The 22,383-nt window shown below is 42.4% G+C and overlaps 1 protein-coding gene across 1 annotated transcript in view; it reads left to right on the top strand.

Moving 5' to 3' along the window:
* Positions 1-22,383, top strand: part of ITGB7 (integrin subunit beta 7) — a 107,902-nt gene that overhangs the window by 64,813 nt on the left and 20,706 nt on the right. The window contains exons 6-10 of the mRNA XM_088469154.1: positions 4,200-4,441; positions 7,491-7,649; positions 10,646-10,741; positions 15,102-15,191; positions 17,939-18,076. Coding sequence (XP_088325280.1) covers positions 4,200-4,441; positions 7,491-7,649; positions 10,646-10,741; positions 15,102-15,191; positions 17,939-18,076 — 725 coding nt within the window. The remainder of the gene's footprint in view (positions 1-4,199; positions 4,442-7,490; positions 7,650-10,645; positions 10,742-15,101; positions 15,192-17,938; positions 18,077-22,383) is intronic.

Raw genomic sequence — 22,383 nt, 5'->3', positions numbered from 1 at the left:
AATTTTTTGTGTGTACACCACCAGTGAAAAAATAAACACAATATTTTGTGTGCGCGTGTTAGCCACACTTGTCATCAGAAAAGGTGCGCAGGGGTGCTGTGCTGCTGTCTGTCAAGGGGCTGCTGCCTCTTTCAAGGGTTCACCCCCAGTGTGAAAAAAACAAACAATTTTTTGGTGTGTGCGTGTTAGCCTGCCATACCACCAGTGAAAAAAAATTTAAAAAAATTGTGTGCGTGTTAGCAACACCACCATTAAAAAAATAAAAACAATTTTTTGTGTGTGCATGTTAGCCACACTTGTCATCAGCGTAGGTGCGCAGGGGTGCAGTGTAGCCATCTGTCAAGGGGCTGCTGCCTCTTTCAGGGTAGCTCTTCCCCCTCAGTGTGAAAAAAAAAAAAGACATTTCTGTGTGTGGTTGTGTGCGTTAGCCCCATCTTAGCTGCGCTATAATTGCTTGGTGACACTGCTGTTAGACCGCAGTGAGTATGGAGGATAGTCACATGACCGGAGAGCAGGATCCACTATGACGATGCAAGGCGGTCAACATCATCTATGAAGGCCGATGTACCAGGGCTTAAGTCAGGCCAAAAAGTCAGGCTAAAAAAAATCTACTTTTACCCTGTTAATGCAAAAAAATCTAAAGCTAAGTCAGCTTTAGAGAAACAAAATATTAGCAATATGCCATTCACTACACGAAGTGGCAAGGAAAGGATATTTATGACTGGTGGTTCTAGTTGTGATTATTTAAGCCCTTCTGCTTGTAGAAGAGGTACAAAAAAATTTAAATTGTCTCTGAAAAGTTACAGATCCCCGAGGAGATTCCAAGTGTCCGCGTTTGCCATGTGTGAGCCTGACCTTTCTAATACTGTACTTGAAGAGTATCGTATTTCCACCATTTGTGTGCCCTCTGCAAATGTGGGGATGGGCAGCACAAGTCAACATGCTGACGTACAAATTGAAGGATGCTTCTGTGGAATTGCTTAAGGAGGATGAGGAGGATATTTATGTAGTTGGCGATAACAACAAGAATGATGAGGATGTTGATGATGATGAGGATGTTGATGGCGAGTGTGTTTGTGTAAAAACTGTAAATCAGGCAACAGTTGTTGCCCATGGTGGGAAAAATACCATTGTTGGCATGCCTGATCAAAGGCTAAAAAATCAACATCTCATGTGTGGAATTATTTCCACCCAAATCCGGACAACCTTTGCCAAGCCATTTGTAACCATTGCCAAGTAACAGTGAGTAGAGGTAAGGACCTTAACCATCTTGGAACCTCCTCCCTGTTATGTCACTTGCAGCGCATTCATCAAATTGGAAAGGGTGTTTCAAATTCTAAAACTTTGGGTACAAAAAAATTAAGAACAATCAGTCCAGTGTCACCTAGCTGCTCCCTTCTATCTGGATCCAAGCGCCTGCAATCTCTACCACCAATGCCTGCATCATCATCAACATCCTCATTCATGATCGGAGGTAGTCCTGCATCCAATTTCATAAGCATGACTGACTCCTCTCCTATCCGTGATTCCTCAGAAGGATCCTTGAGTGCTACGCCTGTTGCTGCTGCCGGGGGTGGATCTTCATCCCAGAAAGGGACCAAGAAGACTACTACTAGTAGTAATTAAAAAAACACAATTAAACAATCCTTTGATAGACGAAGTAAGTATAACAGCTGTCACCCAGTTTCCATGACGGCTGTGCTAGTATTAGATGGTGAAATAATAAAAAAATGAGGATGATAGTGTGGAGGAATAGCCGAGGAAGGGACGTTAACCATCTAGGCACCTCCTCCCTGTTACGTCATTTGCAGCGAGATTGTGCAATTTGTTTAACAAAATTATAATTTGTAAATTAATAACAGTATCAGCTACCAGCAGTTTGGACCAGCACATGCAATCTCCACCACCAACACCCTCATCATCAACCTTCTCCTTAATAATTTAAGGTAGTCCTTCCAAAAAAATGTTTTGTGGGGGCCTAAACAAACCAAGGAGTTCAACCACGAAAGTGTCAGTCCTAGTGCTTGGTTTGTTAAACTGTGCATGTCCTTTTTAATATCCCTCATAAGAGTGGGTGGGAGGGACAATTTCATCTTGCACCTTTTTTCTTTACATTTGGCACAATTTGGGGCATTGCCGACTGACATTATTATAGTTTATTAAACTGCCATCCTTTCTGCCACTGCTGTGTGGCAATGTTTCATAGATGTCTGATATTTTTTTAAACTACCATGCGTTTGTGCCACTGCTCTGTTGTTTACTTTAGCCAGCCAGCTCGCTGCAGCCTTTGGCCTATATTGGTGAAAAATAGTGATATCAATATTGGGAGCTGTGAGGTGGTTAAAAATGCATGGAAATGCCTGAAAATTATTGTTATTAAGGTTAATAATACTGTAGGAACAAAAACAGGGCCAAATTATGTGGTTTTAGCTGTTTATATCATTTTTGGAAAAAAATACAGATCCAAAACCTAAAAACAAAACACCAACGAAAAAGATCCAAAACCAGATCCAGATCCAAAACCAGGGGAGATCCAGATCCAAAACCAAAACACGGGGGTCGGCACACATCTCTTATTCAGTGTAGAAGAGCAATTGCAAGTAAAGATGAGCGGTTCGGTTTTGCTGAAGTCTGACAACACCCGAACTTTGGGGTTTTGAGTCGAACGAATACAGACTTGGGTCACTTTGGGTGATTTTATGTAGAACAGAGGCCCTGATTCAGAGCCGGACGCTCTGACAGAGCACTCGCTCTGAATCAGGGCCGTCCCTCCTACTTTTTGGAGCGGCCTCCTTTCCGCTCGCATAGCTGTGGGTGAACACCCACAGCTATAGCGAGCGGCCAAAATGATGGTCGCGATGGTCAAGACCATCGCGACCATCGGGCTTGTGACGAGACCCTTGCAGTAGGGTCTCGCTGCCGCAAGCCCTGGAGTGCTTTTGGCTCTATCAGAGCCAAAACCACTCCCACTGACATCACTAGGGGCTGGGAATGCATATGCCACGATCGCACTGGATGGTGTAAGGACGCCCTCTATGTCTTAAAGAGCGACGGCAGAGCGAACATATGCCGGTATAAAGCCGCCCACTTTTCTCTGTTAACACACGTCATCTCCAGGAAGTGTCTGAACAATCGGAACCATCGAGTGACGTGTACAATTACACATCTTTGCTAATTATGCACACCCATAAGACTCAGTTTTGACGGGCAGACACACCTGAGTTTGCAAATCCACTTCCCCGTTCACAAGCACCTTCCCATTACCACAAACGGCACTATCTGTCACTCAAATTAGTGTCCAGTCTGTGTTGTACGAGCACACAATACCCGACCGCAGTGAGTGACTCACGCATGCGTACTTTGATGCATACGTATCCGCTTACGTGCAATAATCGTCCATAGCGTGCGTATGCAGCTTAGCGAACGGGTCTGAATCGTGTTCTGTTTACAGAAAGGAATTTGTCTCTCAAAAATGATAGGAAAAGACTTGATCTATGCCAGCTCTAACTTGGTACATAATTGGAGTTCTTTTAGATGGGAAAACGCTGTACATGGCAAGAACGTCGATCAAAAATATCCAGGACCCCCCCTGTTCTTCGTCAATAAGAATAATAATCTTGCTCTGCAAAAATAGGTTAATTTACCCTCATGGTCATTGGAAACTAATGTAATTTTCCGACCACTCCAGTGGTCCCTACTGTTTACAAACACCATTAGCCTGGCACATACCACCTCAGAGATGACAGGAAGCGGCCGAGTGATATTCAACACAAGGCTAGTTGGCTTTGGGTGGAAGTTCTATTCTGGGGAGGGGGTTCTATTCGAGGGAAGGGGCAGGGCAGGGGTATTTGCTTGTTTTTTGCATGCCAATCTCAGAACTTCCAGCCTCGGGTTGAATGGGTAAAACTGTTTCCCCACAATGACAGGGGGCCCTACACTGCGGCTTTCTCTGTTATAGTGAGATTAACCTGCCCCCCTTCTATAGCCACTATCGGCCCCAGGCTATAGCACTGGTAAAAATATTCATTTGGGGCTTATTAAGGATGTACCTTTACACCAGCGGTATTAATTACTGAAATTAGCACAGATAAGTTTGAAACAAATCTTCCTTTTAGAACTTTAAAGGTTGATGTAACAATGAGTCTTTGGTATGACTGCTGCGCTATTTGTATTTGTAACACAAGATATATTGTACACAGGTTTTGGCTCGTTTGTGGATAAGACGGTGTTACCATATGTAAACACAGTGAAATATCAGCTGCAGAACCCATGTCCATCCAGATCAGAGCGCTGCCAGCCACCCTTCAGCTACCGTCACGTCCTGTCTTTAACTTCAAACCTCACCTTATTCCAACAACGGGTCAGTGCAGAAAACATCTCCGGCAACCTGGACTCACCGGAGGGAGGACTGGATGCTATATTACAGGCTGCTGTGTGCACAGTAAGAATGCAGAGCGTGGGCAACTAATGCTACAGTCACATACTACACCTTACATGTATGGCCTATGTACATATCACCTTCCTGAAATATTTTGTTTTAAGTATAATAATTATTTTCTGTTTCCTTGTTATGTTCTATTCTTTAAAAACACAAATGTAACGGCTATGGCTGGATTTACAAAACTATCATACAGAAGATGTAGTGGTCGTTGTTACATTTCACTAAAGTGGATCACAAAATTAGCCAAATGAATAGATTGTTGTCAGTTTTCCAATAAGTATATGGGTAATAGAGTAATGATGATATAGGTGCCTATTTATCAAGCCACCTTTCCCTTAAAATAGCAATTTAAGTATGATGGCTATTTATTAATAACCTAACCAGGAGATAGCAGAAATATCTCCTGCATTATGGTAACTAATGGTGCAGACTGCAGTCCCCATTATTCTCAATGAGGAATAAGGTCTGGCCCAATAGCCTAATACTATCTTCAGATGACAGTAGCCGTTTTGCACATAAGGACACATTATCTCTGGAGAAGGATCTTTTGATCCCTCAGGGCAGCCTCCATCATCCCCCTGTCCTATCGCATTTTCTAAATCACATGCACAGTGTCCTAATATTTTTTTTAAAAAAGTCCATTTATGTCAGAGTCAATCACATGTATGCTGTCCTAGGGACTGATTCAATTGCCCACTTCTCGGGATGTCTTTTGCTAATTGTCTGCTCGCTGCCGATGGAGGTGCGATAAGAAACAGCTATTGTAATTGCACTAATTTATTATTATTATTATCCTTTATTTTGATGGCGCTACAAGGGACAAGGACAAATAAATATTGCTGCATCAGCGGTCATAATACTTAAGTAGGCAGCAGGGTAGCAGAACCCAAGGGTTGGGTGCCATTGTAGGCAGTAGATGGAAGGGAAGGGAAGGAAAAGCACACAAGGAAGAGGGTCCTGCTAAGGGAGGGGCAGACAGACAGTGGAGACACAGATGGGGTAAACAATGAGCAAGGATCAGTGGATTAGGGTGAGAGCTGGATGGCTTTGATAAAGAAGTGGGTCTTGAGAGCCCATTTGAAGTTTTGAAGAGAGGCAGTGACTCTGATAATGAGAGGGAGAGATTTCCAGATGTAGGGTGCAACAAGGGAAAAATCTTGGCGGCTGGAGTGGGAGGAGAGGAGGCATTCATTTGTGGAGCGAAGTGGGTGGGTGGGAATGTGAAGAGAGATAAGGTTTAGAGACGGAAATAGGATAGGATTGGGTGATAACTTTGTAAGTGAGAGTGAAAAGTTTGAATTGGGTTCTGAAGGAGAAGAGGTGCCAGTGTGGGGCTTGTAGGAGATGGGAATCAGATGTAGTACAGTACATTTGGAAAGGAAGATGAGCTGGGCAGCAGCATCGAGGACCAATTGGAGTGGAGAGAGATTGTCATTCTATGACCCAGAGTGGGTGCTACTATTAGGTAGCAGTAATTATATTGGAGTGAGCGTTTGGGAGTGGGGCCTCCGGAGTTGCTCTGGCTGGGCCGTTTTCAGGGCATCACCACTTAATTCACATAGATACGTTTTCATCACCTTTCTATTTGTTTATTATTTATGTCATTTTAATTCTTCATCTTATTAACACTTATTGATTATCTTTACACATCTATTCTTTACACTTCACTATCACCTTTTTTTCCCCTTTTCATGTGATGCCCTGGGGATGGTCCTTGGCTGGAATTTTTTGGGGTACTTTGCTTCTCGGACGTGAACCCCTTAATGTTAGGGATGCCAGTATAGAGGAGCCTTGACGCTGGCCTGGCGCTTATTCATATATTTGCAAATGTATGTAACTAATACCTCTAAATTTCTATTATCATGTAGGATTCAAGTATTTTTGTTGATATTGCTGCAGTGTGCTGGAGGGAATCTCCCTTTTTTTCTAATGTCTAGATCAATGATTCCCAACCTCGGTCCTCAAGGCACACTAACAGTCCTGGTTTTAGTGATATCCATGATTGTGCACAGATGGTTTCATCAAAATAACTGAGGCACTAATTAAGTCACTTGTGCTCAAGTATGGCTATCCCTAAAACCTGGACTGTTAGTGTGCCTTGAGGACCGTGGTTGGGAACCCCTGGTCTAGATAGACAACAGATGTTAGACAGGCAATAGGGACAGGAACAAAAGGTTGACAGGGACAAAAAGTTGACACAGGAAAGGTTGGCATGAATAAAGGTCGACAGGTTTAAAAGGTTGACACAAAAATGGTCGACACCTTTTTTTAGGGTTAGGCTTAGGCACTTAACTTAGGGTTAGGCACTAGAAGGGATGGTTAGGGTTAGGCCCTTACCCCGAAGGTTAGGGTCAGGCACCAGGAGGAAGGGTTAGGCACCAAGGGGAGGGTTAGAAAAAAAAATGACAATAATTTCTGTCAACCATTTTTATGTCGACCCTTTGACCCTGTCAACCTTTTGTACCTGTCGATCTTCATCCATGTCAACCTTTTGTCCCTGTCGACCTTTTGTCCATGTCAACCTATTGCCAGCCTAACATCTGTTGTCTATTTAGACACTATCTAATTCCTGTCTAGTTTTTATACCAAAGCCGCTATATAAACAGAGCTGTGTAGAAAGACATACAAACAATGAAAAAAGTGTAGCAAGCAAAGTGGTAGTTCCTTGTAGTGTCCAAGCAGGGAGTGTCCAGGTAATGGAGACAGCTAGCGGTTGAGCTGCAGGGTGATCTGAAGCACAGCAGAAGTAGTTCCCCAGTTGCAGAGAATTCAGATTGAATGTCTGCCCCCTAGTGTTCCATTTGTAAAGTGCTATAGATTATGATTTTGTTAATAATGTCAATAAAAATATGTAAATAAAAAACATAATTATAGATAATAAAAACCCCATAGCGCAGTGTAGTTGGGAACCATGTTTCATCTTGCAACAGGAAGCATCTAGTTTATGTGAGTTTATCTTGTTGAAACATATGCATGCATATTGTATTTTCTTTGTGCTTTAGGTGTGTGAGTTTTACCTGATCAATTTCTCCATCCATGAAATCTGCAGGATCGCATTGGCTGGAGGAATGTCACACGTCTCTTGGTGTTTGCCTCTGATGATGTCTTTCACATGGCAGGGGATGGAAAGCTTGCTGGAATCTACATCCCCACTGATGGGCACTGTCACTTAAATGAGAATGGAGAGTATTCTCACAGCAATATGTATGTGAGTAACATCATTCTAGTGATGATCAGTAACTAGAGATAGTCACATCTAACATGGATTTATAGGTAGTTTTACAGGGAGAGGGGGAATTCATATAAAAAGCTGAATTCAGGAATAAAGATAGCATATGGGCAGCATGGTAGTGCAGTGGTTAGCTTTTCTGCCTCACAGCATTGAGGTCATGGGTTTGAATCAAACCAGGGTCCTATCTGTGTGGAGCATGACTTGCTGACTTTCTGGCTGCACCTGCCGGCAATGGTGGGCAGTGTGCAACCCCACTCCCCACTATACAATGTCCAGATTACCTACATTGTAAAGCAGGGATGCGGGGCTACTTCAGCGCAAATCGCGTCATTGCCCTCTACCCCCCCCCCAGACCACCCACTTACACTCGGTAAGTTGGCAGGTATAGGGGGGGTTTTGAGGGAGGGAGATTCGCGGGTGGCGTCTGGTCCGGGAGACTTGCTGGGGTATATTTACTAGGGTGCGGGTTTTTAGAAGTGGTTTTGTTGCCCATAGCAACCAATCAGATTCTAGCTATTACCTTCTAGAAGGTGCTAGATAAATGTTAAATAGAATCTGATTGATTGCTATGGGCAACAAAACCACTTCTAAAAACCCGCACCTTAGTAAATATACTCCTCTCTCTCTTGTGGGTGGCCTGGCAGCACCACCCGATTTTTGTGAGCCTCCCAGCCGTTCCGGGAGAGTCGGCAAGCATGAGTATGTATGTTCTCTCCATGTTTGCGTGGGTTTCCTTCCACCATCCAAAAACATACTAGTAGGTTAATTGGCTTCTGATGAAAATGAACCCTAATGTGTACACGCAAGTATATAGATTGTAAGCTCTGCTAGGGCAAGGACTGATGTGAATGACTAAAAATATTCTCTATTAAGCGTGGCATAACACGAGTGCTACATATGTAACAAATATGTTAAAAAATAAATATAGAATGCCAAACTAGCAAAGAGGTTACCTACACCAGAATCAACCATCCAAATGTGTTTTTGTTTCCCCAGTACTCCTGAGAATTTATAGGGCTATCATAATAGGGCATAATGTGTCCCTAGTGTTAACCATGAGGACATGAGAAATACATTATATGGAACTCTGAGAGAGAATAAACAATCAGTCTGATCTCCAATATAATACAGAATTATTATTATTATTATTATTATTATTATACACAATACAGTTACTGACCTCTTTTTGTCCAGTATGATTAAGGTATCTACATCTATAATAATGTGTACTAGCTCATAAAGTTAAGATCTAGACCTAATATACAACAGTGTATATGTAACCCACTATAGGAAAAGTATGTACATCACCGGATTCAATTACAAAGCAGCATGGCCGCCTCGATGTTTGTCCAGTGCGCATGCGCACGAGGGAGCCGGCTCCTTTGTGCGCATGCGTGGGACCCACTACGATCGACAGCGCCGGTCGTAGCGGGTCTCTTTCCAAAGGGGGCGAGCTGTCGATGTTGATTGACAGCTCGCCCCGTTTGGAAGGCGGGCTGGGGGGGGGTGGCAGCCCAAACGGAGGCGTTCCCATGGGAACGCCTGCCATTTTGGGGAGGCCCCACTGACATCACTAGTGATGTTAGTGGAGAGCTTCCGGCTCTGACAGAGCCAGAAGCTCTCCGGAGCTTACGACAAGTGAGACCCTACCCTAGGGTCTTGTCGTAAGCCCCGATGGTCGCGATGGTCTATGACCATCGCGACCATCACCCTAGCGGTCGTTAGAGCTGTGGGTGTAAACCCACAGCCTAACGACCGAAACAGAGGCGGCCGGTCAGGATGCAAGCGGCCGCCCAGTTTCTGAGCGACCGCTTGCATCCTCCGACCGCCTCTGAATGAGGGCCCTAGTGTCCGTAGTGCAGTACAGGGAACATATATAATAACATTTACCGATCTCTCCCGGAGTGTTCGGGAAAGACACAAATTTCAGGGGGAGCTCTCCCTGACTCTCAAGAAAGTGGGCCAGTCTCCCGCACTTTAGTGTAAATCACCCCCTGACCCACAGATTCATTTGGGAAGTTGTGGGCCGGGGGTGATTTACATTGAAGTGCATCATCACCAGGACTCACCCGGGAGGGGGTTCACTGAAAATGGCAAATATGGTGTAACTTGTCATATCATAAGCACAGTATGATAATTTAATATATTATCTTAGGAACACCTATAAAACAGCAGACTAGGCAGGATGAGAATAAGGAGTTGGGGTAGGGCAACTAACTGTATCTTAACGGCAAGCAGAGGTTAGTCACAGGGAGGGGAAGGCTGTTCAGCACTTGATGAGCCCGTACACAATGTGAGGGCGAGCATGCAGTATCAGAGTCGCTGAATAGGACTTGGAGATAAAATACAAGAGCACTGTTGGCATGGGTAGAGCTATGAGTCAAACATGAGAATGGACGAGAGCTTATATAATAAGGACATACAGTAGGTAAAATAGTTGAATATAAACCATAATGTTAAGGAATATTCCCAGGTTTTAAGTTATATTCTTATTCTTCGGATCCCTCTTCCAAAGAAATGTGCGCTATGCCAGTGGCGGCCCTACTTCTTGTGACACCCGGTGCAGGGACGGGTGGGCGGGCAGTAAGTGTGCGCGTCGTATCTCCAATATCTACTGCGGAATCCCCTTCTTACATAATGGGGATGCATTGATAAATGTGCCCCTATGTGAGGCCCATAACCTGCTTGATGCACCAAAAATGCAACAAAATGTCAAATTATTTTTAAATTTTACCATCTCTGCTTTGTAAAAATGGCTGGTGTAACACAGAGAGTTTCCATATACTGTCAGAATTAGATGTTCCATACCATACCCCTAACTTCCTGCCCTATAGTTTTATCATTTACTGTATATATTTCTAACTTTGGTAGTGCAACCAGTGTCATAATGCATGATGTTGTTACATAAGGTCTGCACAACTCACCTGTTCTTAACCTGGGAGACATACTAAACACTGCTGTCCCTCTTTTAGGATTATCCATCAGTGGGACATCTCGCCCAGATCCTCTCAGAAACCAATATTCAGCCTATATTTGCTGTCACCAGCAATGTCCTCCCCACGTATGAGGTGTGTACAATGTGTTTGTGTTACATGTAATGCATCAGATGTTAATCTGTTGTTTCAAATGTTATACTGCTCCTGTGTCCTTTATTTACTGTTATAATGCTCCTGTTTACTTTATTTACTATGTTATACTTCTCCTGTTTCCTTTATTTACTATATTATACTTCTCCAGTTTCCTCTGTATACTGTTATACTGCTCCTGATACATTTATTTGCTATGTTATACTGCTCCTGCTTCCTTTATTTACTATGTTATAATGCTCCTGTTTGTTTAATTTACTGTTATACTTCTCCTGTTTCCTTTATTTACTATGGCCCTCATTCAGACCCACTCGCGAGCGGCTGTCCGCTCGCAAGTGGGTCGATGGTCTGCACTGCGCATGCGCACGATGGAGGGAGCTCCGTCGTGCGCATGCGCGAGACACGCCGAGCGAAGGACTTTCCTTCGCTCGGAGTGTCTCATCAAAGGGGGCGTGCTGTCGATGTTGACTGACAGCACGCCCCCTTTGGTGGGCGTGCCGGGGGCGTGCCTGCCAGACGGGGGCGTTCCCGAGGGAACGCCTACCGTCTGAAGCCGGCCCCACTGACATCACTAGTGATGTCAGTGGGAGTGATTTTGGCTCTGACAGAGCCAAAATCACTCCTGGCCTTGCGGTTGAAAACCTCAACTGCAGGCTGTTGCTCGCAGTTTCGATGGTCGCGTTGGTCAAGACCATCGCGACCATCATCCTGCACGCTCGTATATGCTGTGGGTGGTGACCCACAGCTATACGAGCGTCCAGGAGGACGCTCCATATTAATGGAGGTGGGCCCTGATTCAGAGAGTTCTTGTTCCCTCTGTATACTGTTATACTGCTCCTGATACATTTATTTACTATGTTATACTGTTCCTGATCCCTCTGTATACTGTTATACTGCTCCTGTTTCCTTTATTTTCTATGTTATACTGTTCCTGATACATTTATTTACTATGTTATACTGTTCCTGATCCCTCTGTATACTGTTGTGCTGCTCCTGTTACATTTATTTGCTATGTTATACTGTTCCTGTTCCCTCTGTATAATGTTATACTGCTCCTGTTACATTTATTTACTATGTTATACTATTCCGGCTACATTTATTTACTATATTATACTTCTCCTGTTTCCTATGTATACTGTTATACTGCTCCTGCTACATTTATTTACTATGTTATACTGTTCCTGATCCCTCTGTATACTGTTGTGCTGCTCCTGTTACATTTATTTGCTATGTTATACTGTTCCTGTTCCCTCTGTATAATGTTATACTGCTCCTGTTACATTTATTTACTATGTTATACTATTCCGGCTACATTTATTTACTATATTATACTTCTCCTGTTTCCTATGTATACTGTTATACTGCTCCTGTTTCCTTTATTTTCTATGTTATACTGTTCCTGATACATTTATTTACTATGTTATACTGTTCCTGATCCCTCTGTATACTGTTGTGCTGCTCCTGTTACATTTATTTGCTATGTTATACTGTTCCTGTTCCCTCTGTATAATGTTATACTGCTCCTGTTACATTTATTTGCTATTATACTGTTCCTGTTCCCTCTGTATAATGTTATACTGCTCCTGTTACATTTATTTACTATGTTATACTATTCCGGCTACATTTATTTACTATATTATACTTCTCCTGTTTCCTATGTATACTGTTATACTGCTCCTGCTACATTTATTTGCTATGTTATACTGCTCCTGATACATTTATTTACTATGTTATTCTGTTCTTGCTCCCTCTGTATACTGTTATACTGCTCCTGTTACATCTATTTGCTGTTATACTGCTCCTGATATATTTATTTACTATGTTATACTGTTCCTGTTCCCTCTGTATACTGTTATGCTGCTCCTGTTACATTTATTTGCTATGTTATACAGTTCCCTCTGTATAACGTTATACTGCTCCTGTTACATTTATTTACTATGTTATACTGTTATACTGCTCCTGATACATTTATTTACTATGTTATACTGTTCCTGTTCCCTCTGTATACTGTTATGCTGCTCCTGTTACATTTATTTGCTATGTTATACTGCTCCTGATACATTTATTTACTATATTATACTGTTCCTGTTCCCCCCTGTATACTGTTATGCTGCTCCTGTTACATTTATTTGCCATGTTATACTGTTCCTGTTCCCTCTGTATACTGTTATACTGCTCCTGTTTCCTTTATTTTCTATGTTATACTGCTCCTGATATATTTATTAACTATGTTATACTGTTCCTGTTCCCTCTGTATACTGTTATGTTGCTCCTGATACATTTATTTGCTATGTTATACAGTTCCCTCTGTATAACGTTATACTGCTCCTGTTACATTTATTTACTATGTTATTCTGTTCCTGTTCCCCCTTTATACTGTTATACTGCTCCTGATACATTTATTTACTATATTATACTGTTCCTGTTCCCCCTGTATACTGTTATGCTGCTCTTGTTACATTTATTTGCTGTTATACTGTTCCTGTTCCCTCTGTATACTGTTATACTGCTCATGTTTCCTTTATTTGCTATGTTATACTGCTCCTGATATATTTATTAACTATATTATACTGTTCCTGTTCCCTCTGTATACTGTTATGCTGCTCATGTTACATTTATTTACTATGTTATACTGTTCCTGTTCCCTCTGTATACTGTTATACTGCTCCTGTTTCCTTTATTTACTATGTTATACTACTCCTGTTACATTTATTTGCTCTGTTATACTGTTCCTGTTCCCTCTGTATACTGTTATGCTGCTCCTGTTACATTTATTTACTATGTTATACTGCTCCAGTTTCCTATGTTATAATGCTCCTGTTTCCTCTGTATACTGTTATACTGCTCCTGTTACATGTATTTGCTATGTTATACAGCACCTGTTTCATTTTTATTTTATTATAGTGTTATACTGCTAATTGAGCCTTTACTATATCAGGGATTATCCCATCCCCCCTTTCCCTGATCATGCCTGAGATTATCCCCCTCCCCAATTTTAATCGTTTAATGATAAACCCCCTAACTGATTCTCAACCTGATCAGTTTTTCTTAAAATAGTTACACACCATTCTCCCACAGACCATGAATATGAAATGATTTTAAACGCACACATTCTCCTTACTCACATGTGGTGACGCAGCAGCAGCAGCCAAGAGTACCTCTCACAGTCTGAGCAGCCATGTTTGTTGCTAAATTTAGACTCACCCCCCGGATGAGACTTTGACCATATCTCACTCTTGAGGCTAAAAGCTTGAGTAAAATATGTGACGTGTGGCAGCAGGTCCGGTGCAAGTCCTTGGGGGTCACCATAATTGGTGCTCCACACTGGAAAGTAGAGCTGTTGAATTATGGGGTGCACTACTGTACTGCCTCTATGAATGCTCCTTAGTTGAAGCATTCTACCTGACCAAGATGGCCACCGCTTGGTCTTCTGCACGATGCCATTTTGTGACTGTGAATGAGCACCACAGTGGGACATGGACGTGTTCCGCTTAGCTCTAGAGACCCTGCTACATCATCCTGCATATTGGCCTGTATGTACAGCACATCCTGCGTATACCTGCTCTGCTACCACCATACATCACCACTTGGTGCTCTGTATTTTCTGCTGAAGCTCTGCTCCCTCCAGATTAACCAGTGTGTAACTGTGCGTATAGCTGTACCAGTAACTACTACTACTACACTTCAATACACCTGACACCTAGTTAGGCACCTGGACTGTTTGGTGCATCTGCAATTCCTCTAGTGTTGCTATTGAACTCTGCATATCACCACCAAATAGCACACACATCAACAAGAGCTACCACCCTCACCACCAGTTGAGCATTGTGCCCTCCCACCTGTTGCTTCCTATTTTACCATGAGCAGCATTTGCTGAATAGACAAAGCTGGCAATAGCTGATGGAAGAAGTTCAGCGGAGTGAGGGCTGTCTTGTAAAAAAAACAAGCAGGGCAGTGAGCCTAGTTTTATCGAGCAGTGCAAAGATTACATTTTGTTTTGCAAAGCAAGATTGTTGATTAGATAAACAGATTGAGAGGGTTATGTTTATGGGCATTCTCTGCGCTGCAGCAGATGGCATGGCAAAACCCATTCCGCTAAGGACTTCAATTGTGCGCCAGCTCTGACCTACAGTAGTAGATATTGGGTCTCATCCTTTAATAGGACACATGTTGTACCTGGAATTGTATTCCTAGGCACACTTTATCTAATATATAAAAAGCTTTAAAACACACCAAGGTGTCGCGTAAATGTTCCTTCTCTGTCTTCTAAAATACCGAATCAAAGCCGTGTAATAAAATGCATGTATGTCCTATTGCTGCATATTTCTTTTTATCTTCTCAGGGGCTTTGTGAGCTGATTCCTAAATCTGCAGTTGGAGAATTAAAGGAAGATTCCAGCAATGTAGTTAATCTTATATCTCAAGCCTACAATGTAAGCGCCCTTTAGTTATTTGTTCTATAGTAGCAATTCATTAACTATTGTTATTTTAACAGTTTTCTTCTTTAAATATTTCATATATATTTTCTTTTGTACAAAACAAAAATTGCCTTAAAAGCTAATTCCACTCATCTTTCTTTTACCTTTATGTTTTACTTTAATACAAATAAAACCCTGCGGTCCCATATAATTGCTGACCTGGAGTCCAGTGTTTCTGTGATCAGGCGGGACCAACTCCCGATGTCTGGTACAGCGGGCACTGTATCTGATTAGCAGTAGTGCAGAGAGTTCTCCGATGTTTGCCACGCTCTCCTCGCTCCTGATGACCACACTCTTTTGTGTATACATTCAGTGTGCTGCACATCAACAACGTGCTGCCAGTGGGACTTCCGCATGCTGTGCAGACCTCATAGAGAGATCGGTGACTGCGCATATGCAGGCATACACATGCGGATGGAGATGAGACACCCGGCTCAGACGGATCTTTTGTAGCCAGTGTACAGCGGGTGCATGCCCAGATACTAATGATGACAGCTGCAGATGGAGAAACAGTGGACGGGGTGGCATTCCGCTTGCAGATGTATTGGATGTTCTGCATACACAGGTGGATGCTCACATAAGTGTAAGCTAGTAACTAGTATGGCGTATGGAGAAGCAGTGCAGATACTGAACGTCCCACTCAGAATCAGCTCCCAGATGTTGGGCGACTCACCAGAATGCATACGTACCTACTTTCCTTTAGGGTGCAGAAGACACAATTTATCATTTTATCAGGTAGTCCCCCACACCCCCAGAAGAGTGGGTGGATCTGCTGCATTCCATCCACTTTCTAGTGAAGTGGGCAGGATGGGGAGATGTTTACCAGGAATCGCAGATTTGTATGGAGGAGGCGGAGCTAAAATGACAATATTTACATCACTTTAACCCTCCAGCACACTTTTCTAATTGTTTGTTTGGCTGGGATTTTTTTGGGTTACCTTGCTTCTCGGACGTGAACCCCTTAATGTTAGGGATGCCAGTATACAGGAGCCTTGACGATTGGCCTGGTGCTTATTCATATATTTGCAAATGTATGTAACTAATACTCTGAATCTGAATCTCTATTATCATGTAGGATTTAAGTATTTTTTGTTGATTTTGCTGCAGTGTGCTGGAGGGAAAAATCCCTTTTTTCTGTGTTCATTGTAAACCCGCCCTTTACAAGCACCTGTGCTATGTCATTAAGCTGATATGAGCAACCACCATATTTTTTGTTTGCAGTCTTGAGAGGCATGAAGGGAGCCAGCATTGGGAGGAGGTGCTGGTCCTTATAGTGCCATGTGGAGATTTTTGGGGTACCTCCAAGGTGAGTTAGCTCTCAACTTATACATGTGCTGTTATCATGCAGTACACCAATTTGTAATTATATGACCCAGAGTGGGTGCTGCTATTATGTAGCAATAATTATTTTGGGGTGAGCATTTGGGAGTGGGGCCCCCGGAGTTGTTCTGGCTGGACCTTTTTCAGGGCATCTCCACTTAATTCACATAGAATATTTTTATCACTTTTCTAATTGTTTGTTTATTATTTATGTTGTTTTAATTCTTTCACATTTCATTAACACATTGATTTATCCTTATACATCTATCCTTTACACTTCACTATCACCTTTTTTCCCCTTTTCGTGTGATGCCCTGGGGATGGTCCTTGGCTGGAATTTTTGGGGGTACCTTGCTTCTCGGACGTGAACCCCTTAATATTAGGGACGCCAGTATAGAGGAGCCTTGACGATTGCCCTGGCGCTTATTCATATATTTGCAAATGTATGTAACTAATACCTCTGAATCTCTATTATTATGTAGAATTTAATTATTTTTTGTTGATTTTGCTACAGTGTGCTGGAGGGCAAATCCCTTTTTTCTGTGTACATTTTAAGAGAGTCTCAGTTCTGGAAAACATAAACTGTGAAGGGTCCATGAGAACCAAGTTTGGCCACCACTGCCTTAGGACTTTCCTCAATTTTGGGTGGAGGTCTCCATTAAGAAATGTTACTAGAAGTACCCTTTGCCATTCATATTAATTACAATAGATAAGCAAAGTGCTCTCAATAGGTCATGCTGATACAACAGTTTCTTTCCTACTGATGTGCCGTGCACATGTTACATTGCTGAAATGTTCTTGTCTATTTTTTTTTTCTTATTGAATTGTCCTTGCCTGAATTTTGGTAAAATGTAATTGCTGTTTGTTCTAGTATGTGGTATGTCTTTACTTGATTTTTTCATTGACATCACTTGGTGTTGTTAATAACAAATAAAGGTATTCAATTCAATTCACTGATAGCCAATATGGAAGGAAACAACATATTTTAATAAATAAAAATATATAGTAGTTTTAGTTGCTTTTGACTAGTGTTAGAGGACCTGCTATTGTTGTCATCCTACAAAGGTGGGCACACACGGATGATCAGCAGATAAAGTTGGCAGAATTAGCGCATATTGTAGCCAATCAGATCGCTAAAGTTTTAAGAAGGAGCAGAGTATTTCAGCTCATGCATTTACAGTATGAGTCATTTTGAATTTGGAAGACTACATTTTAGAGTCCACTTCAACATGTTGTACAGTACATGCTGCCTTTCATTCTGTGCTTACAGGGTGTTTTCCAGAATCAAACAACTAGTTTATAGGAACAGTGATAATAATATTTATTTATCTGCCACTTAATTGTAAGCAGTTTAATGTTAATACTTATTTTGTCTTTCCTAGAATTTATCTTCCACTATTACTTTGGAACATGCAAATCTACCAAAAGGAATTCACATCTCTTATGATTCCCACTGTCCTGACTCGACTACTGAGGGGCAGTCGCAAGGGCAATGTTCAGGGGTCAAAATAAACCAAATGGTAAGTACATAGAAAAGACATTCGATGGCACTGACCTTATAATAAAGTGTGATAGCAAATTAGTGAAGATAAAACATATACAAGGGATTTGAGATTAGATAATGCAGGTCAAATTTGGATAGGCAGGTACAATACAGGTAGTTTTGTAACAATAGACCAATTAATTAATAACAGATGCTAATAAAAACATCAATAAGAATGGATAGCTACTATTTGTCTCAAATATAAAGAAACTGGAGATCATTTATTAAACACAAACTATCTGCTGACCGATATAAAAGTAATTTCGGAACCCCCTTCTCACCTCCCCCCTTCCTTGTGCAAGTGCATCTAGAGTGCACATAGGTCTTTCAGAGCAAGATGGTGGCGTATGTAAGAGAAGATAAAGAGAGGAGGAGTTGGTGAGCTCAGGGCATTCCTTACAAAGCACCGAGTATTTGCTCAAGTGCATCTAATTCTACTGAACTGTACATAAATAAGATTTACTATTGAGGAATGAGATTATTGAAAAGGAAGGGTAACAAGGACCGATATTTAGTGGTGTTCCTTAAAAAGGCGGCACTCTCATTTGTACTAAGGATACTGAATTTGAACCTCTATACACTCTTGCCTATACCTTCTAATATCCTGCCTATAAACCTCTAAGGTTGACTCTATTTGCGTACGCAGTCATACAGTAAATAAAGACTTTAGACCTTGAACCTGTGTTTCCAAAGCACAAAGTATTATTCAAGAAAAAGTACAGTCAGTTACACGCTATGATCTAAGTACAATTTAGCGCAAAGAAATTATACAGACCCAAGTACAGTTATACATACGCATGCGCTCTGGACCAGATACTGGCATCAGCAAGAAACCTCCGTCAATCAGCATTCAGCAAGAAGACTCCCGACTTTGGTCACCACACACACATTTATACCCTCACAGAAACAGACAACACAAAGGAGAGGCTTGTCGCTGATGCCATTGGTTCCCAAGGAGGGTACATCTGTCACAGAGCATTTAACAGGTTGATTCAAATAGACACAGTCCAGCCTCCGACAGCTGGTTGCCTCTGTTTCCCGCCTCATGCAAATCTAAACAGTTGGTCATACAATGTACATTTCGGTGCTTTAAGTCTCTGCGGTCCATAAGTTGCGAATGCATGTTGCGATCTTCACAACGATGATACCGGGAAGCTGTTGAGAGGGTGCAGATCAGTATAATACCAAGCACGGCTTACTTATCATGTATTAAACCTGAGCTACTAAATAACCTTTATTTCACAGCATTTATAATAAATGAACAAACTTGAATCTTATACTTTAAAGCTTATGGAACCTTTTATGTAAATATGTAATGTGTAAGTATGCAGGGTTTGATAGAAAGACGCTAGTTAACTTGGGGCAAATGCGTGCGCATGAGGCTAATAAACAGCATTTTCATACAGGATCTTATGCATTCGCTAATGTGCGACTAGTTAACAGTGCAATTGTGCGTATTTATGTGTGTATGAGAAATGGTGAAAGATGCAATCGCATGATGCTAATAGTAACATCGCCATATGTACTTAAGTGTGAGTTTAGCTAAACTGGCACTGGGCGGCCATTCGCAAAATGGCATCTTGCGATCTCATTTTCAAGATGGCGTCTTGCGGCCAGTCGCAAGATGGCGTCGTTACGATCTAATTTTAAGCTGATCTTGTCTCAGCCGATTATCCAGCTTCGACAGTACTCTACCAAAGGACTTTTACACCACTTCAGGTCTTGTTCTATACTTTTTTTTTTTTAAACTTATTTTTATTATTCAGAAAAGAGCACATAAGTACAATACACTTATCGTACATTGGCCAACATAGCATGGTTGAACTTGAAACATACAATATTTGGCAGATGAAGAGGATCATAGAATATACAATAATTAAAATAATAAAATACATGACATCAAAGACAAAAACCAGAAATACAGATATTGCAGATAGTAAACAGAAAATACATATTATATCAGAAGCTTCAGGCGTGGTCAGCAACCCCGGCAGATTGGACGGTGGTGGAGGATTTTGGCAAATTTATAGGGGCATCTTCCATCAGTAATTTAGTTTCGTACCACTGAGTGGAATGAAAGCATCTATGCAATTGAACCCAACTATGTTCACACAAAGGGCCAAATGTAATAGGGTGTCTGTTTTAGTAACAGTACAAACTCGCACTTTCTTGCACTTTTAAAAAGTGCGAGTTTGTACTGAAACTCACAAATTCAATAGCCTGCAAACTTTTCAGCTCGAGGCTACTGCATTTGCGAGTTTAGGCGAGTTTAGGACTATGTAACCTGACACCTTTTAATGCGAGTAGCATTAAAAGGTGCGAGTTTTAGAGAAGCCATCACAGATCAGTGAGATTCGTGATGGCTTCTGTGTGTGTTAAAAAAAAAAATGTGCACCCCCTCCCCAAAAGCATAACCAGCCCCGGGCTTTATAAAGCCTGTCCTGGTTCTAAAAATACAGGGGCCAAAATGCGTAGGGGGCCCCTGTATATTAAGAACCAGCACAGGGCTTTGTTGAGCTGGTTCTGGAAAATCAGGGGACAAAACGAGTAGGGGTCCCCTGAAATTTCCAAAACCAGCACCAAACTCTTTCTAGCGGGGGGATAATGCCACAGCCAGGGAAAACCTTTCACCGGTTTCTCCGGCCAAAGCATTATCCCTGACCACTAGTCAGTCCAGGCCGGGATCCCTGGGGAGTTGGGTACCCCACCAATAAAGGGGTACCCCTCTCCAGGGCATCCCAGGCCTAGACTGATAGCCCGGGGCTATCCCCGGCACCCTATGGCCGTGGGTGCCGGGTTGATAGTGTTAGTGTAAAGTGTATAAATAAAGTTTCCATATTGTCTTTAGTTGTAGAACCACAAGTACCAGAAAGCCTCCCCTGCATGCCATACCATACCAGCATTCGGGGCATTACGGGCCCACTGGCACTTGTAGTTCCACAACTAAAGAAATAGGTAAATAAACAAACATACACCGTGAAAGTAAAATTTTAATAAAACATACATGCACACTCACACTCACACATACTCACCTAGTATCCAAAGTAATCCATAGGGGTGTACCTGAAATAAAAAATCCATACTCACCTCTCCTATGCATCGATCGCATCCACTTGTCCAAGTAGGCAATCCAGGGGTTAAAATAACAAACACGCAAAAAACCCGATCCATGCGGACTGAGCAAAGGTATGTGTGTACACATACCTTTGCTCCGTGTAAATGACCGGGGCACACGTGTGCCCCGTCATTGAAGAGGCCACCAGCCAATCAGGGAGCATCTCCGTCGGAGCAGCTCCCTAATTAGCTGAATGCGGCCAGCCTGTGTCTCCCATAGACTTCTATGGTGAGAATTCCCCATTGAAGTCTATGGTGGGAACCACTACATCGTAGCAGCAAGGTTACCTCAGGTTAATCTTGTGGTAACATCACTGATACAATGTCGCGACATTGTATCATTGATGTAACCACAAGATTAACCTCAATTAATCTTGCGGTTACGATGTAGCGGCTCCCTGCATAGACTTCTATAGGGAATTCTCACCATAGAAGTCTATGGGAGACACAGGCTGGCCGCATTCAACTAATCAGGGAGCTGCTCCAATGGAGATGCTCCCTGATTGGCTGGCGGCCCCTTCACTGACGGGGCACACGTCTGCCCCGGTCATTTACACGGAGCAAAGGTATGTGTACACACAAACCTTTGATCAGTCCGCATGGATCGGGTTTTTTGCGTGTTTGTTATTTTAACCCCTGGATTGCCTACTTGGACAAGTGGACGTGATCGACGCATAGGAGAGGTGAGTATGGATTTTTTATTTCAGGTACACCCCTATGGATTACTTCGAATACTAGGTGAGTATGTATGAGTGTGAGTGTGCATGTATTTTTTCTTAAAATTTTACATTTACGGTGTATGTTTGTTTATTTATGTATTTCCTTAGTTGTGGAACTACAAGTGCCAGCGGGCCCGTAATGCCCCGAATGCTGGTATTCGTGGTTCTCCAAATACCAGCATGCAGGGGAGGCTTGCTGGTACTTGTGGTTCTACAACTAAAGACAATATGGAAACTTTATTTTTACACTTTACACTAACACTGTCAACCCGGCACCCATGGCCATAGGGTGCCGGGGATAGCCCCGGGCTATCAGTCTAGGCCTGGGGTGCCCTGGAGAGGGGGGCCCCTTTATTGGGGGGGGTCCCCAACTCCCCAGGGACCCCCGGCCTGGACTGACTAGCGGTCAGGGATAATGCTTTGGCTGGGGAAACTGATGAAAGGTTTTCCC

Source organism: Taudactylus pleione, unplaced genomic scaffold, assembly GCF_031769625.1.
Source record: "Taudactylus pleione unplaced genomic scaffold, aTauple2 ptg000089l, whole genome shotgun sequence".
Taxonomy (NCBI): Eukaryota; Metazoa; Chordata; class Amphibia; order Anura; family Myobatrachidae; genus Taudactylus; species Taudactylus pleione.
Note: the sequence above shows the minus strand (reverse complement) of the source record. Positions and strands in the feature narration are given on the sequence as shown.